At 42.6% G+C, this 24,249-nt stretch overlaps 1 protein-coding gene across 8 annotated transcripts in view; it reads right to left on the reverse strand.

Annotated features, from left to right (window-relative positions):
- Positions 1 to 24,249, reverse strand: part of LOC138735618 (rapamycin-insensitive companion of mTOR-like) — a 265,357-nt gene that overhangs the window by 115,646 nt on the left and 125,462 nt on the right. For all 8 annotated transcript variants that reach the window (XM_069883715.1, XM_069883709.1, XM_069883692.1 and 5 more), the window contains 7 exons: positions 23,227 to 23,317; positions 22,103 to 22,169; positions 20,561 to 20,641; positions 13,119 to 13,219; positions 12,403 to 12,568; positions 12,057 to 12,158; positions 8,647 to 8,693 (listed from right to left, as the gene is read on the reverse strand). In XM_069883715.1, the coding sequence (XP_069739816.1) occupies positions 8,647 to 8,693; positions 12,057 to 12,158; positions 12,403 to 12,568; positions 13,119 to 13,219; positions 20,561 to 20,641; positions 22,103 to 22,169; positions 23,227 to 23,317 (655 nt within the window). The remainder of the gene's footprint in view (positions 1 to 8,646; positions 8,694 to 12,056; positions 12,159 to 12,402; positions 12,569 to 13,118; positions 13,220 to 20,560; positions 20,642 to 22,102; positions 22,170 to 23,226; positions 23,318 to 24,249) is intronic.

Raw genomic sequence — 24,249 nt, forward strand, 5'->3', positions numbered from 1 at the left:
AACCTTCGTGTCATCCACACAACTACTGACCCATCCTTCCGCCTCTTTATCCAGGTCATTTATGAAAATTTATGCCTCTCATAACCTCGTAGACCTCGATCAAGTTTCCTCTCATCCTTCTACGCTCCAATGAGAAAAGTCCCAGCTCTGCTAACCTTATCTCATAAGACTTATTTTCCAATCCAGGCAACATCCAGGTAAATCTCCTCTGCACCTTCTCCATAGCTTCCACATCCTTCCGATAATGAGTTGCCCAGAACTGAACCCAATACCCTGTGTGGTCTTACCAGAGATTTATAGAGGTAGAATGTGACATCTCTACTCTTGAAACTCAATCACCCTATTAATGAAGCCAAGCATCCCATAGGCCTTCTAAACCACCCAATCAACCTGTGTGGTGACATTGAGGGATGCATGGATTTGGACCCCCAATGTCCATCTGTTCATTCACACTCTTAAGTAAACAACCATTAACAATATATTCAGCCTTCTGGTTTATCCTTCCAAAATGCATCATCTGCCACTTTTCTGCCCATCTTTGCATCCTGTCTATATCCTCTTGTAACCTTTGACAACCTTCAGCTCCATCCATAACTCCTCCAACCTTCGTGTCATCCACACAACTACTGACCCATCCTTCCGCCTCTTTATCCAGGTCATTTATGAAAATCACAAAGAGTAGGGGTCCCAGAACAGATCCTTATGGCACTCCACCGATCTCCAGGCAGAATACTTTTCCACTACAACCCTCTGCTTTCTTCCTGCAAGCCAATTTTTTATCCACACAGCCAAGGTTTCACTGATCCCGTGCCTTATAACCTTCTGGGTGAGTCTCTCGTCATAAAGAGGGACCCTGTCAATTACCTAAAATTCATGTAGACCACATCTACCACCTTACCCTCATCAATTTTTGTTACCTCCTCAAAAATAACTCAATTAGATTCATGAGGTATGAGCTTCCCTTCACAAAGCCTTGCTGACTATCCTTGAGTAGATTGGACTTCTCCAACTGCTCATAGATCCTATCCATAAGAATCCTCTCCAACAGTCTGCACACCTCTAATGCAAGATTCACCGTTCTATAATTCCCAGGACTCTGTATTACCTTTTTAAAACAAGAGGACCACATTTGCCATTTTCCTCCGGCACCTACCCTGCAGCCACAGTTGATTCAAAGATCATAGCTACTGCACTGGCTAACTTTTCCCTCACTTCCAAAAGCAACCTGGGGTATATAATATCTGGCCCCAGGGATGTATCAATCTTGATATTTTTAATAAGATCCAACACTTCCTCTTTCTTAATCTCAACATTATCCAGCACACAAGCTGCTTCTATTCCAACCTCACCCTGATCAAGATCTTTCTCTCTTTTGAATACTGAAGCAAAATATTCATTGAGGACCTCCCTAACAGCCTCTGCCTCCAGGCACAAGGTGCCTGCTTTATTGGCCCCACCTTCATTCTCGTCATCCTTCGGTTCTTCACATACACATAGAATGTCTTGAGTTTCTCCTTAATCCTATATGCCAAGGCTTCTCATGTCCCCTTCGAGCTCTCCCAAGTCCTTTCTAAGCTCCTTCTTGGCTCCCATATAATTCTCATGACCCTTTCCTGCTTCCTATATCTAATACATGCTTCCATCTTCCTTTTAACCAGTTGCCTCACCAGTTTCCTCAGCCACGGTTCCCTTCTCCTACCATCTTTTCCTTGTTCCAATGGGACAAACCTATCCTGAACCCAGCACAAGTGGTCCCGAAACTTCCTCCACGTTACTTCTGTGCTTTCACCCTTGAACAGGGAACAGTGTACCAAACGTCTGCGCCAACAAACTAGCTGGAGTATTCATGGACATTTTCCACCTCTCATTGCTGCAGTTAGAGGTTCCCACCTGCTTCAAAAGGGCATCAATCATCCTGGTGCACAAAAATTGGACCCCTTGTCGATAGTGAGGGTAGGCTGAGTGAGAAGTCAGAGGAAATGGGGGTAATTTTGAATGATTTCTTTGCCTCGGTTTTCACTAGGGAAAAAAATATTGAACCAGTTGAGGTAAAGAAAAATAGTGGGGAGGTCATGAAGCATACAAGGATAACCAAGGAGGTAGTGATGGCTGTGTTGAAAAGATAAAGGTGGATAAATCTCCGGGACCGGACAACATATTCCCAAGGACACTCAGGGAGGCTAGTGGACAGATAGTGGGGCCATTAACAGAGATATTTAGGATGTCACTGGCCACGGGGATAGTGCCAAAGGATTGGAGGGTGGCGCATGTGGTTCCGCTGTTTAAGAAGGGGTCTAAATGTAAACCTGGGAGTTATAGGCCCGTGAGTCTGACATCTGTGGTGGGTAAGTTGATGGAAAGTGTTCTGAGGGATGGTATTTACAAATATTTTGAGGTACAGGGATTGATAGGGAGTAATCAGCATGGTTTTGTCAGGGGTAGATTATGCTTGACAAACCTGATTGAGTTCTTCGAGGGGGTTACAAAAAAGGTTGATGAAGGGAAAGCTGTGGATGTTGTCTATTTAGTCTTTAGTAAAGCTTTTGACAAAGTTCCCCACAGGAGGTTAGAAAAAAGGTGGAAGCATTAGGTATAAATGAAGAGGTAGTGAAATGGATTCAGCAATGGTTGGATGGGAGGTGTCAGAGAGTAGTGGTAGAAAATTGTTTGTCCAATTGGAGGCCAGTGACTAGTGGAGTTCCTCAGGGATCGGTCCTGGGTCCACTATTGTTTGTTATATATATTAACGATCTGGAAGTAGGGGTGGAGAATTGGATAAGCAAGTTTGCGGATGATACAAAGATTGGTGGTGTTGTGGACAGTGAGGAAGATTACCGAAGATTAAAAGGTGATTTAGGAAGGCTGGAGGTGTGGGCTGAGAAATGGCTGATGGAATTTAATACAGATAAGTGTGAGGTGTTACATTTTGGAAAGGCAAATCTAAATAGGTCATATGCATTAAATGGTAGGCTATTGAGATGTGCAGAGCAACAAAGGGATTTAGGAGTGATGGTAAATAGTACCCTCAAGGCTGATACTCAGGTAGATGGTGTGGTGAAGAAGGCATTTGGAATGTTGGCCTTCATCAATCGGAGTATTGAATTCAAGAGTAGGGAGGTTATGATGAAATTGTACAAGGCATTGGTGAGGCCAAATTTGGAGTACTGTGTACAGTTTTGGTCACCAAATTATAGGAAAGAAATAAACAAAATAGAGAGTGCAGAGAAGGTTCACGAGAATGTTGACAGGATTTCAAGGTTTGAGTTACAGGGAAAGGTTGTGCAGACTGGGGCTTTTTTCTCTGGAGCGTAAAAGATTGAGAGGGGACTTGATAGAGGTGTTTTTCAATTAAGAGTGGGGGAGATTCAAACTAGAGGACATGGTTTAAGATTGAAGGGGGAAAATTATAAGGGGAACATGAGGGGAAATTTCTTTACGCAAAGGGTGGTGGGGATGTGGAATGAGCTTCCGGCAGACGTGGTCGAGGCGGGATCATTGGTTACATTTAAGGAAAGACTAGGTAGTTACATGGATAGGAGAGGTATGGACCGGCTGCTGGTCAGTGGGACTAGGAGGGTGAGGATTTGTTACGGCATGGACTAGTAGGGCCGAACTGGCCTGTTCTGTGCTGTAAGTGGTTATATGGTTAAGAGTAGTGGGAGCTGCCTAAACGACTATCGCCCTGTAGCACTAATTTCTACTGTGATGTAATGCTTTGAGAGGCTGGTCATGGCCAGAATTAACACGTATCTAAGCAAAGATCTGGACCCACTGCAATTTGCCTGTCGCTCCACAGCAGATACAATATCACTGGCTTCCCACTCAGCTCTGGCACACCTCAAAAACAGCTATTCATACATATGGCTGCTCTTCATCAACTACAGCTTAGCCTTCAATACTATTATTCCCTCAGTGCTGGTCATGAAGCTACAAACCATAGGCCTCTGTACCACCCTCTGCACCTATATCCTTGACTTTTTCATTGGAAGACCATAGACAGTACGAATTGGAAACAACGTCTCCGCCTCTCTGTTTATTAACACAAGTGCACCCTAAAGATTCGGGCTTCGCCCACCGCTCTACTTATATGTGGCCAGGCACAATTCCAATGCTATCTACAAGTTTGCCGATGACACCACAGTTGTCGGCAGAAGCACAAACGTCAATGAGGAAGCATCCAGGAGAGAGATAAACCTGCTCATGGATGGTGTAACAACCACCACCATTTGCTCAATGTCAGCAGAACCAAGGAGATGATTGTGAACTTCAGGAAGAAGTCAGGGGAACACAATCCAATCCCCATCGAGTGGATGGTTGGGGGGGGGGGGGGAGTCAAGAACTTCAAATTCCTGGGTGTCAACATCTCCGAACATCTGTCCTGGAGCCTCCATGTTGATGCAGTCATGAAGAAGGCTCGCCAGCGGCTATACTTTGTGAGGTACGTCATCGAAAACTCTCGAAACATCTACAGGTGTGACTTGGAGACCAAAGGAGATTAACCCAAACCCAAGGAGACCAAAGAAGAGATTAATCCAAAACCAAGGAGACCAAAGAGATTAATCCAAAACCGAGACCAAAGAAGAGATTAATCTAAAACCAAGGAGCCCAAAGAAGAGATTAATCCAAAACCAAGGAGACCAAAGAAGAGATTAATCCAAAACCAAGGCGACCAAAGAAGAGATTAATTCAAAACCAAAAAGAAGAGATTAATTCAAAACCAAGGAGACCAAAGAAGAGATTAATCTAAAACCAAGGACAAAGAAGAGATTAATCCAAAACCAAGGAGACCAAAGAAGAGATTAATTCAAAACCAAGGAGACCAAAGAAGAGATTAATCCAAAACCAAGGAGACCAAAGAAGAGATTAATCCAAAACCAAGACCAAAGAAGAGATTAATCCAAAACCAAAAAAATGCAGATGCTGGAAATCTGAAATTAAAACAATATTTTAGAAATACTTGAAAAATACACTACACAGCATCTGTGTAGAGATAAACATTGTTAATGTTTCAGACCTATGACTGTCATTACAGCAAGGAAAAGTTCAAAATCATATATGTTTGAAGTTTCAGAGAAAGGCAAGGGAGCAGAGAGAACAAAGAATGTCAGTGAGAGGCTGTGAACTATAAGAGATTGAGTTATACTAATGGGTTGTAAGGCTTGTTAATCACTGTTGGCATGGCTGGATGAGATACAAATCGGAGATAAATGAGGAAAGAGAGAATAAAATGCTTTTCTCCAAGTGATTACAACGCACAGCAACTTAAAAAAAGCTGTGAAAATGGCCAGCGTCTACGGAAAGAAAAAAAGAGTTAAATTTAAAAGTTAATGACCCTTCAACAGAATTTACCAGTTCCAAAACAAACTGGAAAGGCTGAGTGAGTTGAATTCTGTGTGAAGTCCTGAGAGCTTTAATGTGCCCAGTTGAAAGAGGAGCCGCCGCTGCTCTTCAAGTTCATGTTAAGTATTCCATTAACAGTGCAAGAGGCCATAGAGAGAGAGGGGGGTATAATGGGAGCAAGATAGGGAAATCAGTGGCTAGATAATTAGAAGCTCAGGGTCACTCTTGTGCACGCTTTTCTCCAAGTGATTACAATAGAGAAAACAAATGCAGCTTGGGTAAAGGGCAGCAAGCTACATGCAATGAACACAGTACAACCGGTGGGTTCATATCCATCATCATGGGGCTTTACAGGATGGTCACAGCTGGCCTACCAGTCAGCCTTGACTCATTCATTCCCAAACTTCAGGATCAAAGCCTCAGATCCCCCCACCACTACCCCTGCAATTGCATCCTTGCCTTTCTGTCCAATAGACCACAATCAATAGATGGGTAATAATATCTCCTCTATGATCATACGCAATGCTTGCGCTTCTCAAGGAGAAGGATATTCCTTCTACACATATTACAGTCTAGCTAAAGACAGTTCCAACTCCACCTTCAAATTTGTTAACCCAACATTAGTAGAAATAACGACGTCTGAATACAGGAAAGAATTTGAATGTCTAGTTGTATGATACCAAGATAACAATCTCTCTTTCCATAAGACATAGGGCAAAAACAGGTTATTCAGCCCATCAAATCTGTTCTGCCATTCCATCAGGAGCTGATCCATTTTCTCTCTCAGCCCCACTGCTTGGCATTCTCCTCATAACCTTCGATATTCTGGGTAATCCAGAACCTATATTGGCCTCCACAACTGCCTGTGGCAACAAATTCCACAGATTCACCTGTAAAACATGAAAATCTGTAGATATCATGAAGTAAAAGCACCAAGCTGGAGAAAATCAGCAGGTCAAACAGTGTCCTTTGTATAGCAAAGATAAACATACATAACCGATGTTTTGTCTTGAGCCCTTCATCAAGGTGTGGAAAAATGTTGGTAGGTGTCCTAACAAAAGAATAGGGCAGAAGAGAGGCGTGGTTGCAAAGGCAGGAGGTAATAGGTAGAGAAGGGAGAGGACTGCAGCAAGCAAGGGGAGGAGGGATGGCTAGTTGAATAGTGAGGGAAGGTGGGGAGAAGAGGTGGAAGGAGGGGAGGTGAAAGAGGAGAGCAGGTTAGTAGAAACCAGAAAAGTCAATGTTAATGCCATCTAACTGGAGAGCGCCTAGATGAAAAATCAGTTCTTGTTCCTCCAATTTACGGAGGATACGACGTTCTGACTTTTGATATTTCGAAGTTATAATGATCAGAATTCTGTTTTGAATAAAAGGAATAAATGAAGGAAATGCTTTCAGCCAATCAGCGCACACAGATCACTTCCCATCGCCACTACTCCCCCCACCCAAAACGTCATCATTTCGGAGCTCCTCTTGTAGTGACAGCAAGGAAACATGCTTTGTCAGATGCAACACTTTTTAAAAAAAGGTGATTTGGAATGCATGTGCAGATTGCAATCAATGGGGAGAGAGAATGAGATTGAAGAGGCAATCTGGGCAAACATAGCAAATCAGTGTAGGTGATGCCGCTGCCTCAAGATACCTGGTACCATCTTGACTTCCTGGGAGGAGCAGGGGGGACCTTAGCAGGGACATGCCAGAATACTACTTGTACAGATAGATCCCATCTTAAGATCATTTCAATTTACGATGTGAGACCCAGAACCAAACCCCATTGTAAGTGGGGGTCTACCTTTAGTACATAAGAGTATGGGACTGTGACACAGAACTGAAATGATTGGTTACTGGGAGGTGGTCAGCAAAGTGATCTCCCATGTCTCCAACGTAGAGAAGGCCACAAAGGGAGCACTGGATGCAGTAAATTGGTCAAGTGGATACACAGGTGAATGTGGCTTCACTTGAGAAAGGCCTGTTTGGGGTCCCGGACCATGGTGAGGGAGGAGGTGTAGGCAAGTGTGGCACTTCCTGTGGCCATAGGGGAATGGGGGGAAGAATACATCCACGAGGGAGTCACAGAGAGAGCGATCCCTATTGATGGCAGAGAGGGGAAGATGCATCCGGTGGTGGGATCCTGTTGTAAATGCCGGAAATTCCTGAGGAAGTGTCGGACCTGTTGTAAGTGCAGGAAACACATGATTCTCCAGAATTATAAAGGACGCTGTTTGACCTGTTGAGTTTCTTCACCATTGTGTTTTTACTCCACTGATTCACCACCTTCTGCTGGTGAAATTCCTGGTGGTGAAATTCCTCCGCATCTCTGCTCCAAGTGGACGCCCTTCACCCAGAGGTTGTGCCCTCTTTCCGAGACTCTGCCGCCAAAGGAAATAACCTTTTTACATCTACTCTGTCCATCCTTTCAACATTCAAATTGTTTCAAAGAGATCCCCCCTTCATTCTCCTAAATTCCAAGTATAGGTCAAGAGCTGTAGGTCAATGTCAATAAAACAAAGGAGATAATCACTGGTTTCAGGAAAAGGGGCAGAGTCTCCTCTCCTCAAGTAAATGTTGATGAAGACAAATGGGCAGAAAGCATCAGGTTTTCATAAATAAATATCTCCAATAACCTGACCTGGAACAAGCACATTGACGCGTCAATAAAGAGAACACCAACACCTCTACTTTCTTGGATGAGTAAGGAAATTCAGCATGTTCTCCACCCCCACCCCAACAACATCTAAAGGCAAACTATTGAAAGTGGACTTACTGGATGAATAACAGCGTATGCAGGAACCATTCTGAAAATTGGAAGAAACTATAAAAGGCAGTAAATGTCACTCATAATATAACAAAAATTTCTCTCCCTTCATCATCTATATTTCCTGCTGCCTTGAAAAGGCAGCCAATATACTGAAGGACCCATCATACCCAGGCCGTACAGTATGAAACCATGCTCCAATAGGCTGAAAGACAGTTTCTTCCCTGCAGCCATTAGCTCTCATGCTGCCCTTGCTTGGTGCTAATTGATCTTCCTTTTCATGGTGCTCTTTACATGGCTGTATGAATGTTAGAGATAACCTGATGGTCTGTTCACTGTACTCATTGTGACAAGATAGACAAATTTAAAAATAAGCAAACTTAAACATCAAACTAGAAGCATAAATGAAGCACTCATTCAGTTGATCACTATACCCCTATTTTGTATGATCTTGAACTTTCCTGTTTGAAAAGATGATGCTCTGTGCAAGATTGATTAAGTGAGCAAAGTGTTCATCTAACACCCAAGTTTCCTCCCCATTTTGTACTCACCTATGTAACTGTTCATCTTTGTAATTTCGCAGATTTACATTTGGCCACTGCAAGAAAGAATTGATAGAGTATTTCTTTAAAAAATAATAAACCTAAATTAAATCTGAATATGTATCAAGTAAAATAGATCAAATTGCCTTGGGAATAGTATTGCTATAACTTGAAAGTCAGATGCTGATCTGGGAATGGACAGATGGCAGGCAGAAGTTCAGAGTTGTATTCCACGAGAAAATTACATAATTTAAGAAATATGGAGCCCATATTTACAAACTATTGGTATTAAAATTTAAATAATTCTCAAACGTTCCCTTTCTTTTTATTGGTCTCTAGAAATATTTAGATGTTTAAAAGTATCGGAAAGTGAAGTACTCCTGTTGTGGTTTTCTTGTCCCTCTTCTTTTTCTTTCTTTTTAGTTTGTAGGGTTTGAAGAAAGGGGTGGGGAGAATTTATAGGTTTTTCTTTCTTTTGTATTTTCTTTCTTATAAAATACCACATGTATTTGGATTAAGTTTGAAATCTTGAAATATGTTTGCTAGTGGTTTTATATAAAACCATATAACCACTTACAGCACAGAACAGGCCAGTTCGGCCCTACTAGTCCAGGCCGTAGCAAATCCCCACCCTCCTAGTCCCACTGACCAGCACCCGGTCCATACCCCTCTAGTCCCCTCCTATCCATGTAACGATCCAGTCTTTCCTTAAATGTAACCAATGATCCCGCCTCGATCACGTCTGCCGGAAGCTCATTCCACATCCCCACCACCCTCTGTGTAAAGAAATTTCCCCTCATGTTCCCCTTATAATTTTCCCCCTTCAATCTTAAACCATGTCTCCCACTCTTAATTAAAAAAGCCTATCCACGTTGACTCTCTCTATCCCTTATAAAATCTTAAACACCTCTATCAAGTCCCCCCTCAATCTTCTACGCTCCAGAGAAAAAAGCCCTAGTCTGCACAACCTTTCCCTGTAACTCAAACCTTGAAATCCTGTCAACATTCTCGTGAACCTTCTCTGCACTCTCTCTATTTTGTTTATATTAAATTTTTTTATATTAAAAAATATTAAATAAAATATATATTTTTTTAAATCACAGAGTCTCCATGCTAACTGGTTGCAAAACAATGCAAAGACAACTATATAACAATATAACAATTACAGTACGGAAACAGGCCATGTTTGCCCTTCTAGTCCGCACCAAGTAACGTGAAACTCCAACTAGTTCCACCTACCTACTCCCTGCCCATATCCCTCCAACCCCCTCACATCCTTGTATTCATCTAACCTCTTCTTAAAAGACAGAATTGACCATGCCACAACTACCTCTTCCAGAAGGTCATTCCACTCAGCCATCACTCTCTGAGTGAAGAAGCATCCTCTTATATCACTTCTACAGTTTTTCCCCCTAACCCTTAACATGACCCCTTGTTCCAATCTCCCCTAACCTCAGGGGAAAGAGCCTATTCATATCTATTCCTTTCATAATTTTAAATACCTCTATCAAATCTCCTCTTATCCCTCTGTTCCTCAGCATTCCTCAATGCCCTCCCCTTAACTGCATACATCCTATTTTGTTTATTCTTCCAAAAATGAAGCACCTCACACTTATCGACATTAAACTCCATCTGCCACCTTTCAGCCCACTCTTCCAAGCAGTCCAAATCCTTCTGCAGTCCATGAAAACCCTCCTTACTATCCACAACTCCTCCTATTTTTGTATCGTCTGCATACTCACTCACCCAATTTACCACCCGTCATCCAAATCATTAATATAAATGACGAACAACAAAGGACACAACACCAATCCCTGAGCCACACTGCTCGTCACCAGCCTCTATCCTGACAGTCAATTGTCCACCATGATACTCTGGTGCCTATCTTCAAGCCACCGTTGAACCCATCTGACTATCTCTATATCAACCCCTAGTGACCGAACCTTCCTCACTAACCTTTCATGCGAAACCTTATCGAAAGCCTTACTGAAATCCAAATAGATGTCAAGTGCTCGACCTTCATCAATCTTTCTAGTCACTTCTCAAAAAAATTCAACAAGATTTGTCAAACACAACTTTCCCCTCACAAACCCATGTTGGGTGTCCCTGATCAATCCCTGCCTCTCCAGATATTTATCCCTAAGAGTACCTTCCATTAGTTTCCCCACCACCGACGTCAAACTTACTGGCCGATAATTGCTTGGTATGGGAAGTGGAGTTGAAGTGGCAAGCAACTGGAAGCTCAAGATGGCCATGTAGACCTTCCGGTTGCTTGCCACTTCAACTCCACTTCCCATACCAACCTGTCTGCCCACAGCCTTCTCCACTGTCATGGAGAGGCCAAACACAAACCAGAAGGACAGCACCTCATATTTCACATAGTAGTCCAGAAACCAATAGCGTGAACAGTGAACTTTCCAAATGCAGGTAACACACTTCGTGTTCCTTTCCTACTCCTATTGATCTATTCTTTTGTATTCTATCCCATTTACACCTGCCCATAACCCACATACCTATCTACCTAGGTAACCCCTCTCCCATCTGGTTCCATCTACTCATCATCCCTCTCTTATCTGGTCCCATTTATCACCCCTAGCCTCTGGCTCTTCCATCTCCTTGCACCCCCCCCTCACTTATCCATTTTTCCCTTTATCTATTTCCAATTATGACCCACCAACCACTGTCACCACCTTGCCCTCCCCTCCCATACCTTCATCTACCTTTCAGCCATCCACCTCATCTCCTCCCACATCACATACCAACCCTAATCTCACTCCCACCCCCTTCACCTTTTTATGCTGGCTATCTTCACTCCACAACCTCGATACTGATTTAGGGATATGACCTGAAAGATTCTTCACCCTTATAATAACGGAGATGCTGTTTGATCACAGAGTTCTTCCAGCAATTTGTCTTTTTGTTCCAGATTCCAGCTTCTACTGTTTCTGTTGCATCTCTAATATACATTTATATGACAAGTCTGTTGTAAAATCTCCACACAACGGAATGCAAAGCAAAACGATCTAAGCTATTTTGTAAACCCTCCCATCTACTCCATTGGTCAGCGTTAGAAATCTGCAGAGAGACCAAAATTGAGGAAACATTCGTGAGTAGGGGGTATTAAGATATTTCATCCTGCAAGCTTAGTTGTCTCAATCTAATTGGGGCTTACAATAATGACTGAAACTTCTAACTCTGGGGTCCTGCATATGGCACAGTTTATAATGAATTAGAGGGAGGTTCTTGATACATCTAACCCTTGTTGTTGTGCCCTGGGGATGCCTGTTGACAGAGGAGGGAATGGTTTACTTTGCACTCAAGCCTGGAAAGCTCAAACTGAAGCTGGGATATAACATTTTCAAAGATTTCCATAGTAATTATTCACATATTCAGAGGTGCTGATTTCTTTTCTGTCCCACCTTAAGAATAGTTGAGATTAGGTTCCAATTCCATCTCAAATTATCCTTGTTATTCAGGACATCACTATCTCGCAGGTTCTGCATCATGGCCTCCTCGGTGTCCTAGAAAAAAGGATAGATACAGTATGTGGCAAGAACTACACAATGGCGATGATCTTAAGCAAGAAATACACAAGGATTTTAAAATGAAAGCTACTCAGCTGAAGTTCAAACTGCAAAAAGTTTACACGTTTGTCGACAAATGAGAACAAAAGGAGAAATTTCCGAATTGATCACTTCATTAGTACCTCTGATTAACAATGTCACACACACCTTTGTCAGTGGTAATAACATGCCAGCATCTTACCTTGAGGACAAAAATATCTTTCTGGATACGCAGGTGGTGATCCCGCTTCTGGGAGGTGGAGCCGCTTTTGTGCGCGATGTGATCCAGGTACAGGCTGTACGGTTTGGAGCCACGTTTCTTCATCTCATGAAATCTCTTCAAGCAATTCACAGCTGCACTGGCTCGCCTGACCGGAGCAGTGTCGCAAATTTTCATTAGCGTTTTAATAGTTGCCATCACACGGTTTTGCAGAACAAGGACAAAACACACCAGGGCAAAGGTCCCAGAAACTGAGTCATGCACCATGGAAACATACCCTTCGGACCAACTTGCCCACGCCAACCAAAATGTCCCACCCACACTAGTCCCACATCCCTCTTAAGCCCATCTTTTCCATTCATCTCTCCAAATTATTCTTCCACATTGCAAAAGTACCTGCCCCAAACCCCTCCTCTGGAAGGCCGTTCCATACACCCACCGCCCTCTGAGTAAAAAAAGCTTTTCCCTCAGATTCCTGCTAAATCTCTCCCCTCTCTCCTTAAACCTGCGTCCTCTGATTACGGATTCCCCTACTCTGGATAAAATACTCCGTGTTCAACCAATCTATTCATCTCATGATTTTGTACACATCTATGAGATCACCCCTCATCCTCCTGTGCTCCAAAGTAAAAAGCCCTAGACTGCTCAATCTCTCCCTGTTATGTTACTTAGTGCGAATAGTGGAATGTAACACTTACAGACGCTTTTCCTGAGAGATATCAAAGGAAGCTGCCATGTTCATGAGAGTTGGTAGACAGTGTAAGTGGTGGCTATATGCGTAAGGCAGGATAGTATTTGCCTGTGAGAAAAGGACACATTTAGGCTGTGTTAAAAGAGCTCAAAACATATTGGAGTTTAAGTGCACTGGTGAAGTGTAGCTGCCTTTGGATGAAATGTTAAATTGAGGATGCAGCTGCCTAACCTGGTGGAACATATTTCAAAGAGGCTAGTGATGATGGCTAGATACCCAACAACAAATCTTTTAATGTAACTCAATTCATCAGGCATCACCATGAAGTGCAAAAGACACCAAAGACATTTACTTCATGTATCTTCCCGGTGGCTGTGTAAAGTATTAACGATAAAGTCACTTATCCCAGAGGAACCAGACTACATACATAACATCACATACAACCCTGAAATTCTTTTTCCTGTGGCCAAGGCAAAATTACCATATATTGGCAGTGCAAAGAAAAATGGACTCAATGTACACAGGTAAACAAATAAAGAAATGTGCAGTCAGTGCAGAGCACCCCTGTGACCATCCCATGAACAATAGGTATACAGTTTTGGTGGGGACGACCTACCAGGGAAAAGTTATAGTGGTCACGTCTCTGGCACAGAGGCTGGCCCTTTGGCTCAGAAGAGAAGGGGGTGGGGGGCGAAGAGGAGAGTGATGGTGATTGGGGACTCGTTGGTTAGACAAGTGGATAACAGGTTCTGTGAACATGATCAAGGCTCTCAGATGGTATGTTGCCTCCCAGGTGCCAGGGACATCTCTCATCGAGTTCATAACATTCTGGAGGGGGTGGATGAGCAGCCAGATGTTGTCGTCCACGTGGGAACAATTACATAGATAAGGATTAGGGATGAGGTCCTGAGGAGGGAATAAGGAAAGAAGTTAAAAAGCAGGATGGTAATCTCAGGATCGCAGTCTGTGCCACGCGCCGGAAGAGGGTAGGAAGAGGAAGTTGTGGCAGATGAATGTGTGGCTGAAGAATTGGAGCAGAGGGCAGGGGTTAACATTTATGGATCATTGCAATCTCTACTGGGGAAGTTTTGACTTGTACAACAAGGACAGGCTGCACCTGAACTGGAGGGGGACCAATATCTTGGTGGGCAGATTTGATAAAGCTATTGGGGGAGGGTTTCAACTAGTTTGGCAGGGTTGGGGGGGAAAAGAGGTGGAAATCAAAATGTGAGTGCACAGATGAGAGTAGAAGGACAAATGCATGATTCTATGTGCTCCGAGTTAGTGAGGAAGGACAAAGCATGAATAGAGCCAATTAGAGGGGTTCGAAATGTGTCTATTTCAACACTAGAAGTATTAGGATCTTAGAGCATGGATCAGTACATGGAACTATAATGTTGTGGCCATTACAGAGACTTGGCTGGGGGAAGGGCAATATTGGCTGATGAAGGTTCCAGGGATTAGATATTTCTAAAAGAATAGGTCGGGACGTAGAAAAGGGGGAGGAGTAGCATTTCTGGTCAGGGATAATATCCCGGCTATAAAAAGGGAGGAGGCTGCAGAGGGAGTGTCCCCTGAGTCAGTGTAGATGAAAGTCAGAAACAAGGAGGAGGCTATCACTGTGCTGGGAGTAGCCTATAGGTCCCCAAATAGCCCTCGGGACACAGAGGAGCAGATCAGCCAGCAGATTTTGGAACGGTGCAGGAAATACAGGGTTGTAGTTATAGGTGATTTCATCTTCCTTAATATTGACCGGCACCTCCTGACTGCAAGAGGGCTGGATGGGGCTGAATTTGTCAGGTGTCCAAGAAGGATTTCTGACACCGTATGCGGATGGGTCGATGAGAAGCCAGACTGGATCTGGATCTGGGGAATGAACCTGGTCAGGGGGGAGCATTTTGGTGAGTGACCACAACTCCCTTAGCTTCAACATAGCTTTGGTAAAGGATAAAAATATTCAAACTGGGAAAATGCTTAACTGGGTAAGGGCTAATTACCAAGGGATGAGGCAGGAACTAGCGAGAATAAATTGGAAACAGATGTTTAAGGGTGAAAGCATAGAAGTCACATGGAGGAAGCTTTCAGGCAACTAGTCAAGAGGAAGAAGGAAACACACATTAGATATAGGAAGCAGAAAACAGGACAGGCTCATGAGAAGTATATGGTAGCCAGAAAGGAGCTTAAGAAAGGATTTAGGAGAGCTCGAAGGGGACATGAGAAGGCCTTGGCAAGTAGGATTAAGGAGAACCCCAAGACGTTCTACGCATATGTGAAGAACAGGAGGATGACGAGAATTAAGGTGGAGACGCTAACGGATAAAGGAGGCAACATGTGCCTGGAGGTGGAGGAGGACCTTCAGGGTTCACCAGAGAAAAGGACCTGGATCAGGGTGAGGTGGGAATAGAACAGGCCTGTGTGCTGGACAGTGAGGAGATTGAGGAAGTGTTGGATCTTCTTAAAAATGAAGATTGACAAGTCCCTGGGGCTGGATGCGATATACCCCAGGTTGCTGTGGGAAGGGAGAGAAGAGATAGCTGGGGAAATGACTATGATCTTTGAATCCTTTTTGGCCACAGGGAGGTGCTGGAGGATTGGAGAATAGTAAATGTAGCCCCCTTGTTTATAAAGGGCAATAGGGAGAATCCTGGGAATTATAGACAGGTGAGTCTTACATCAGTGATGTGCAAACTATTGGAGAGGATTTTAAGGACAGGATCTATGAGCATTTGGAGAAGTCCAGTCTACTCAAGGATAGTCAGCAAGGCTTTATGAAGGGAAGGTCATGCCTCAAAAGTTTTTTGAGGAGTTAACAAAAGAAATTGATGAAGGTAGGGTGGTAGATATTGTCTACATGGTTTTAGTAAGGCATTTACAAGGTCCCCATGAAAGAAGCATCCAGAAAGTCATGAACCTTGAAATCAGTGGAAGCTTGTTTAGTATGCATAAAAAAATTGGTTTGTAGGAAGAAAGCAGAGAATAGTAGTGGAAGTATTCTGCCTGGAGGTCGGTGACTAGTGGAGGGGCCACAGGGATCTGTCCTGGGACCCCCTGCTCTTTGTGATCTTGGATGAAGAGGCGGACGGATGGGTCAGTAAGTTTGTGGATGCAGCTGAAGTTGGTCGAATGTTACAAGAGGATATAGACAGGATGCAGAGTTGGGTGGAGAAGTGCCAGATGGAGTTCAATCTGGATAAGTGTGCGGTGATGCATTTTGGAAGGACAAATCAGAAGGCTGAGAACAGGGTTAATGGTTGGTTACTTAAGAGTATGGATGAACAGAAGGACCTTGGGGTTCAAATCCTTCAAGGTCACTGCACAGATTTGATAGGATAGTTAATAAGGCCTATGTGATGTTGGAATTCATGAATTCAGGAGTAGAGAGCTCATGCTGCAACTCTACAAATCTCTGGTGAAACCACACTTGCAGTATTGTATTCAGTTCTGGTCATCTCATTACAGGAAGAATGTGAAAGCTATGGAGAGGGTGCAGAGGAAATTTAGCACGTTGCCTGGATGGGAGAACATGTCTTATGAGGCAAGGTTAGCAGTGCTGGGACTTTGGAGTGTAGAAGAATGAGAGATTTTGAGAGGCAGAGATAGAGTGGACAGCCAGCACCTGTTTGCTAGGGCAGGATCAACAAACACCAGAGGATATATGAACAAAGGGAGAGAAGTTTAGGGGAGACATCAGGGGCAAGTTGTTTTTTTATATACAGAGTTGCGGGTGTCTGGAATGCCTTGCTGGGGATGGTGGTGGAAGGTGAAACATTGCGGGCATTTAAGAGACTCTTAAACAGACAGATGAATGAAAGGAAAATTGAGGATTATGGGATAGTGAGGGTTTAGTACTTTTTTTAAGGTAGTACATGGGTTGGCATAACATTGAGGACTGAAGGGTCTGTACTGTGTGGCATTGTTCTATGTTCTAATAAAGTCCTTAAATGAGTCCCTGATTGAGTTAGTTGTTGAGGAGTCTGATGGTGGAGGGGGAGCAGCTGTTCCTGAACCTGGGGGTGCGAGTCTTGTGGCACCTATAACCCCTTTCCTGATGGTAGCGGCGTGAACAGAGCGTGTGCTGGGTGGGGTGGATCCTTGATGATTATTGCTGCTCTCTGACAGTAGTATTCCCCAGAGATGTTCTCAATGGTGGGCATAGGTTTATCTCTGATGTCCTGGGCTGTGTCCTCTACCTTTTGCAAGGCAACGCATTCCTGAGATACTTAAAAAACTTCAAAAATACAGATTTATAAAACTTTTAGCCTCCTCAAGTTGGGCAATGGTATTCTAGAACAGCCATTCTCAGTGGGGGTCCAACAGCAACCCCCCACCCAGCCCCAGGGGACCATAGCACATTTAAGGCTCTTCTTTTCACCTCATAGGTAACAAATATTTTGAATGTTTTTTTTCTTTAAGTCGGTAGGAGAGAAGTATGGAAGAAACCAATTAAATTTGAGTGCTTCACAGGGAAGGGACTCAAAACAACACTTTCAGTATAGTAAGTTTGAGCAGGTCTTGATGGGGCCAAAGCTGAAAAAATATTGAGAATAGCTGGTGTCAGCCTTAAGCAACTACACTAGTGGTCAGGCACACAAGTTCAAGTTTTACTTTGGCAGCTGGGAAACTTAAAATTCAAGTCAATAACACCTCGAATTGAAAAAAGTCTCATTCATGGTAGCCACAGAACAGATTTCATCGAGTTCATTAATTATTTTCAGGAGGGAAAAAAAATCTTCCTCCTACTATGGCCAAGATGAAGATTAAAAAAAATAAATGGCAGATTATGGAAATCTGAACTAAAGTCCGAAACTGTAGGAAATACTCAGGAGTTCTTCATTCCCTTCCCAGAAAAGCTGCCTGACCCAACCATTTTCCATTTCTATTTCTATTGTGGCCTATATTTCACTGCAGTCCCACCAATGCGATGGACTGCTTCTATGGTTCAGGGGTAATTTTGAATAAACGGTAAATACCCAATGATGCACCTTTTTTTGTTGGAATCATGAGCTGCCAAGGGGTAATATTGGAAGATATTAGTGACAGAGCATCCAAGGGTAGTATAGAGCCAGTTACAAAATAGAGGGCAAAGTCAGATAAAATAAAAGCTCAAATAAGATGATGTCAGACCGGTTATAAGATTGGAGATTGTGTCAGATTAGTTAAAAATGGAACTCAAATCAGCATTCATTACACTAAAGATTGGAAGAGACAATGCGAGACTGGTTGCATTAAGAGCATAGGAAATAGGAGGAGGAGTAGCCCATCAGGCCTGTTGAGCCTGCTCCGTTATTCAATGAGATTATGGCTGATCTGATGATGGGGTCATCTTCACCCACCTGCCTTTTCCCCGCATCCCTTAATTCCCCCAATATGTCAAAATCTATCCAACCTTGCCTTAAATATATTTATTGAGGTCACCTCCACTGCTTCAATGGGCAGCAAATTCCAAAATCAACCCCCTCTGGAAAAAGCAGTTCCTTCTCATCTCTGTCCTAAATCTACCATTCTGAATCTATGTCCCCCTAGTTCTGGTTTCCCCTATCAATGGAAACAACTTACCTACTTCTACCTTGTCTATGCGTTTCATAATTTTAAAACTTTCTACAACAATGGTTCTCAACCTTTTTCTTTGCACTCACATCCCATTTTAAGTAATTCCTATGCTATTGCTGTGATTGGTAAGGGATTGCTTAAGGTGGGATGTGACTGGGAAGGGAAGGTTGAGAACCACAGCTCTAGACCCAATTGTTACTGAAAATATTTTGCTTGAGAAAAATTGTCATTGGCCCGTTTCCTTTGGAGTTCTGAAACCGTGCACATAACGAGTCAATGAGGGACGATTAAAACAGTGGTTTTCTAACTTTTTCTTTCCACTCTCATACCACCTTAAGCAATCCCTTACTAATCACAGAGCACCTATGGCATAGGAAATACTTAAAGTGGTCTGTAAGTGGAAAGAAAAAGGGTGAAAACCACTCTTTTATAAGATCCCCTCTTATTCTTCTAAATTCCAGAGTGTACAGTCCCAGACAACTCAATCTCTCTTCATAGGCTAACCCCCTTATCTCTGGAATCAACCTGGTGAACCTCCTCTGCACCACCTCCAAAGCCAGTACATCCTTCTTCATACAAGGAGACCAGAACTGGACTCAGTATTCATTAGTATCTTGTACAGTTACACCATAAACTTAAATGCCATTCCTCTAGCAATGAAGGTCAATATTACCTGCAAAAATGTTGTCATTCATGCACAAGCCCTCCCAAGTTCTTCTGCACGGCAACATGCTGCAATCACTTGCCATTTAAATAATAACCTGATCTTCCCTTTTCCTTCCAAAGTGGATAACCTCACATTTGCCAGGTACTTCATCTGCCAGACCCTTGCCCACTCACTTAATCTATCGATATCTCTCTGCAGACATTCCGTATCCTCTGCACAACAATTCGGTGTCATCGGCAAACTTAAGATACACCACACTCTGTCCCCTCTTCCAGATCATTTATGTATACTGTGAACAGCTGTGGGTCCAGCACCGACCCCTGCGGCACCCTGCTCACTACCGATTGCCAACCAGAAAAACACCCCTCTACCCCAACTCTCTGAATTCTATTAGTTAACTAATCCTCTATCCATGCTATCACCCCCAACTCTATGCATCCTTATCTTCTGTACGTCTTTTATGTGGCACCTTATCGAACACCTTCTGGAAATCCAGATAAACAACATCTATCTGCTCTCCTCTGCCTACCACGCTCATTATGCCCCCAAAGAACTCAGTAAATTTTTCAAACAGGAAAAACCTGCCTTTGTTAAATCCACGCTGCATCTGCGTGATGGATCCATTTCACTCTAGATACCTCACTTCTTTAATGTCAGCTTCAAGCTTTTTCCCAGATATAGATGTTAAACTAACTGACCTATTGTTCCCTGCCTTTTGCCTACATCCTTTTTTTGAATAGTGGCATGACCTTCGCCATCTTCCAACACACTGGGATTTGTCTGGAGCCCAGAGAAATTTTGTAATTATCCCTAAAGCCTCAACTCTAACTTCTGCCACCTCCTTCAGTACCCTGGGATGCATTCCATCAGGACCAGGGGACTTAGGGTTAGGGTCTGAGTCTGGGGTTCGAATCCCGAGCTGTAAGGAGTTTGTACAATCTCCCCTTGTCTGAGCAAGTTTCCTCCCACCCTTCAAAGAGTACCGGCAGTGTAGGTTAATTGGGTGGCCAAAAGGGCCTGTTACCGTGCTTGCTGCATGTATGAATTTAAAATATAAAAATTTTAAGTTTTCTGAGTACCACCTTTTTAGAGATAGCTACTACATCCAGGTCCTCACCTCCATCCCATCCATAATATTTGTCTTTGGCATGCTCGATGTGTCCTCCACCATGAAGACACAAAATACTCTTAAAATAAATACAGATCCATGGAATAGTAACAACTCAACTTACCATATGCAGGAGTTCGCCTAGCAGAATGGTGGCCCGCACAAACACACCATCATTGCTGCTTGTCAGCACCTCAACCAGACTCTAAGGAAAGAGACGCGATGAATTGTAATGGATCACAAACAATTACAAATAAAACCTCGCCAACTCATTGGCCTGGGCATTCAAGTCAAGTTTATCATTCATACCATACTCACACAGTAGGACAAGATAGCGTTTCTCCAGGATCACAGAGCATATTTACAAAGATATGTTAGGAAAGCAGTTAACACATTAAAACATTAAGGTGTTAAGATGTATAAACTGCAAGTCCACGTTACACTATTCACATCTGTACTAGGAGTTCAGGAGCCTGATGGCTTGGGGAGAAAAGCTGTTTCCTACTCTAGATGTAAGGGCTCCGAGTGCTATGGTACCTTCTGCCAGATGGTGAAGTTTACATGGTGTGGAGTCTTTCACAATATTTATTGCTTTCTGCCTGCATCGAGTGTAGTAGATGTCCCTCATACTAGGAAGAGGTTCTCCAATGGTCTTTTCCACTGACTTCACTTTCCTCTGCAGGGTCTCACCCTATTTAAATAATTCATACTTTGTACTAAAATTTCAAGCCTCAAGCTTTGGAATGCAGCTATTAACCAACAATGTAATGTCACATTAAAAATACTGCAATTAGAACCATAGAACACTACAGCATGAAAACATACCCTTTGGCCCATCTAGTTGGTGCAGAACTATTATTCTGCCCAGTTCCACTAATCTGCACTTTGGGACCATACCCCTCCCATCCACGTACCTATCCAAATTTCAAAACTGAGCCCGCATTCACCACTTCAACTGGCAGCTCGTTCCACACTCTCGCCACTCTCTGAGTAAATAAGTTCTCCTTCATGTTCCCCCTAAACTTTTCCCCTTTCACCCTTAAGCCATGTCTTCTGGTTTGTAGCTCACCTAATCTCAGCGGAAAAAACTCCATCTATAAGCAATTTTGTATACCTCTATCAAATCTCCACTCAATCTTCTACGCTACTGGGAATGAAGTCCTAACCTGTTCAACCTTTCCCTGTAACTTAGTTCAAGTCCCAGCAGCATCCTTGTAAATCACCTCTGCACTCTTTCAATCTTGTTGAAATCCTCTTGTAGTTCAATGACCAAAACCACACACAATTCCAAAAAAAAGTTGAGAATGGCTGTGCTAAACAAGGTTAGTAAGAGTTGGCATGTACATGGTGGGTTGAAGGGCCAGTTTCTGTGCCATGACGACATCCTGTATGTATGTATTAATCCCTCTGTTAACATCTAGTTTGTAACTGAAAACAAGGTATTATTCAAACACCTCAATTCAATCAGGCATTCCATACATGAACATTCTGATGTGTTGATTTAATACTACTTGCTCTCATTTTGATGTGATTTTAGTTGACATCGATGTCAGTTAATGAAAGTAGGTGTTCCAAGGCTGAGGGCTTTGAATCATTAAAATTACTTAACTAATAAACAAAGAATCTACCTGCCAAAAACAAATTAAAAACCTAATTTGGTTCTTACCTCCAGGAGTCCATTATTGATGAACACAGAAAGCACAAGGGCTAAATAGTTATCCATCAAGTCAGGCCTAGAAAATAGAAGTTGATAAATATTCATGGCTTTCTTTCAAGTGAAATCATTATGACTGCCAACAATTCTACAGAAGATCATAAAAGGGAAAAGAATTATGGAGTTCCATATGATCCCTTCTGCACTTATTTTTAAAGAGTGTGTAACAAACATATTTACAGCATAAAGAGAGCAAACATTCAGATCAGGATGCACCTGTGTCAAGAGATGCATACTTCATCTAACAAGTCCAGGATCTTTCACCAAAACTCTTGGAATTCTGGGCTCTGATAATAAATTTTTGACCTGAAACTTTAATTCAGTTTTCTCTTCTATAAAGGCAGCTTTATCTGCAGAGGAATTCAAGCTTTCTCACTTTTTATTCAGACTCCCACCACCTGCCTGGAGGATGTACCATACAAACATGCATTGCATCTCTCACACATACATTGCACATGTAAAGTACATTGTCATTCGATTGTACAAGGACAACCCGACGAAAGAGCGTTTTCTGGCCCTGGATGCAAAGATTCAACCAGACATAACACACAGACAAACACTACGTGTGCAGTACATCTGAATAAATAGTAGAGGGTTTGTAAGGCCAGTTCATTATAGACATATTCCATAAAATGCATCTTATAAATGTCTCAGAGGCCTCATACACAGAACACTGCACACTTTTATCCACAGGAGTTCACATATTAGACAATTCCTTCATCAATGAACAAACATTCACAGAGCTGAATTTAAAATGTTCTCAATGTCAAAGAAATTAGCTAAATATACTGCATTCCCCAGTGGTTTCTGGTCTATTTAGCAGTGAAGTAATAAGGATAGATACCTGTATGTGTATTATGTAGTATACAATTACAGCCAAAGCCACCCACCACCACCCCCCTCCAAAAAAATTTAGTAATACTTTGTGATGCTTGAATAGGACAAAAGAGCTTAACATACTATTTTTAAGATCACTAATGTTTCTGTGGGTAAACAATTATACAAGCATTCGTTATAGTTTTCAACCTTAGTGGAGGCCACCCAAATTACTGATGTAATATCAAGGAGCCATATACCTGGATCGGGCTCGATGTGGGAGGATGGTTTTAGCTTCAGCTGCTACAAATCCATCTGAAAGACGCCAGGAATCCTGGAATCGGCTAGGATCTGAAAACAAGAAAAATAAACACAACGTATGGAATTAATCATGGAATAAGAAAAGGTGCAATGAACAGGCATGATCCTCCCGTAGTCCGTGTACGTCCTAATTAAACATTCTGGAACAATATAAAATCTGAACACGGAATAAGAAAAGGTGCATTGAACAGGCATGATCCTCCCGTAGTCCGTGTACGTCCTAATTAAACATTCTGGAACAATATAAAATCTGAACATGGAATAAGAAAAGGTCCATTGAACAGGCATGATCCTCCCGTAGTCCGTGTACGTCCTAATTAAGCATTCTGGAACAATATAAAAATCTGAACAGTTTCTATAATTAGCTTCCCAGTGGAGTGCATGTAATCAAAGAATAAGGTCATTAGCAAATGACCCAGAGGCTACATGAGGAAGCATTTCCCTATATTGTGAATGGTGACCTTAAATGCATTACAAAAGAGTATTAAATGTTGTTTCAATGGCAACTTCCTGAATGAATGATAAATATCGGAAGGGAAAAATAAAATACAGGTCTTGGGGGAGTGGTATGAACCTGCATCTAATAGCTAGGGAAGTCACAACCAAAGAATGAGCCCTTTCTATGTTACTTCATTCTGTGGTTGACAACACCAACTCATTAGGCATTTTTTCCTATTCCTGCCTGTCATGGTGTCATCCCTTACGGTCTTTCAAATGAGCTCCAGGATTCACCAGCAAGTGTAATTGAAGAACTGTGCCAGTAGAGGCCAGGCATGGTGTGCTAAATTCTCCATGTTGACAATGCACCGAGAGCAAAAGGGAAGAAAATAACAGGGCAATTAAGGTCAGAAATTAAAAAGCAAAAATTCAGATTGTTGTTAATGTCATGCCAACTTTTTAGACTATACTCCAGTTATTCTACTTCACTTTTCATCAGAACTCACTAAATAGTGCTGGAGGCT

The sequence above is a fragment of the Narcine bancroftii genome, chromosome 1, assembly GCF_036971445.1.
Source record: "Narcine bancroftii isolate sNarBan1 chromosome 1, sNarBan1.hap1, whole genome shotgun sequence".
In the NCBI taxonomy this organism is placed as follows: domain Eukaryota; kingdom Metazoa; phylum Chordata; class Chondrichthyes; order Torpediniformes; family Narcinidae; genus Narcine; species Narcine bancroftii.